Genomic DNA, 1,162 nt, shown 5'->3' with positions numbered 1-1,162 from the left:
TTTATTCCGGGATTCACTCCGTGATTCACTCCGGAATTTATCCCAGGATTTATTCCAGGATTCACTCCGTGATTCACTCCGGGTTTTATTCTGGGATTTATCCCAGGATTCACTCCGGCATTTATTCCGGGATTTATTCCAGGATTTATTCCCGAATTTATTCCGGGATTAATCCCGTGATTCCCTCCGTGATTCACTCCGGGTTTTATTCTGGGGTTAATTCCAGGATTTATTCCGGGATTCACTCCGTGATTCACTCCGGGTTTTATTCTGGGATTCACTCTGGGATTTATTCCGAGATTAATCCCGCGATTCACTCCGGGATTCATTCCGGGATTCACTCCGGGTTTTATTCCGGGATACATTCCAGGATTCACTCCAGGATTAATTCTGGGATTAATTCCAAGATTTATTCCGTGATTCACTCCGGAATTTATCCCAGGATTTATTCCAGGATTTATTCCGGGATTTACTCCGGGATTTATTCCGGGATTTATCACAGGATTAATCCCGCGATTCACTCCGGGATTCACTACGAGTTTTATGCCAGGATTCACTCCGTGATCCCGACCCCAATCCCCAATTTTAACCCCTTCTTTCCCCGTCCCGAGCAGAAACAAACGAGCGAGGCGAGCCTGCAGCAGCTCATGAGCAACCTGGACTGCAACAGCGACAGCGAGGTGGATTTCCAGGAGTACGCGACATTCCTGGCCTGCCTGGCCATGATGTGCAACGATTTCTTCCAGGATCTCCCGGATAAAATGCCGCGCAGGAAGTGATGGCTCGGCCGTGTCGCCTCCCCGGGGCTCTCCCGGTGATATTTTAATAAATTTTGGTTGAATCGAAGCGGTTTTTTTGTTTGGTTTTTTTTTTTTTGTTTTGTTTTGTTTTGTTTTGTTTTGTTTTTTTTCCGCGGGGTTCTCCACGCTCTGGGGGATCCGCGGGGGCGGGAGCGGAATGGGAGTGAAACGAGAGAGGAGCGAGAGCAGAACGGGAGAGGAACGGGAGAGGAATGGGAGAGGAACGGGAGCGGAACGGGAGAGGAACGGGAGAGGAATGGGAGTGGAACGGGAGAGGGACGGGAGAGGGACGGGAGAGGAACGGGAGAGGAATGGGAGTGGAACGGGAGCAGGACGGGAGAGGAACGGGAGCGGAACGGGAG

General features: G+C 50.5%; 1 protein-coding gene across 1 annotated transcript in view; it reads left to right on the top strand.

Annotated features, from left to right (window-relative positions):
* LOC130587457 (protein S100-A4-like) overlaps positions 1 to 846 on the top strand; it is a 4,172-nt gene extending 3,326 nt beyond the window's left edge. The window contains exon 3 of the mRNA XM_057388433.1: positions 615 to 846. Coding sequence (XP_057244416.1) covers positions 615 to 779 — 165 coding nt within the window. The 3' untranslated portion in view covers positions 780 to 846. The remainder of the gene's footprint in view (positions 1 to 614) is intronic.
* The last annotated feature ends 316 nt before the right edge of the window (positions 847 to 1,162 follow it).

This window comes from Malurus melanocephalus, unplaced genomic scaffold (genome assembly GCF_030028575.1).
Source record: "Malurus melanocephalus ecotype Western Australia unplaced genomic scaffold, MMel_1.1 scaffold_1922, whole genome shotgun sequence".
NCBI lineage: Eukaryota > Metazoa > Chordata > Aves > Passeriformes > Maluridae > Malurus > Malurus melanocephalus.
This window is presented reverse-complemented; position numbering and strand designations above follow the sequence as displayed.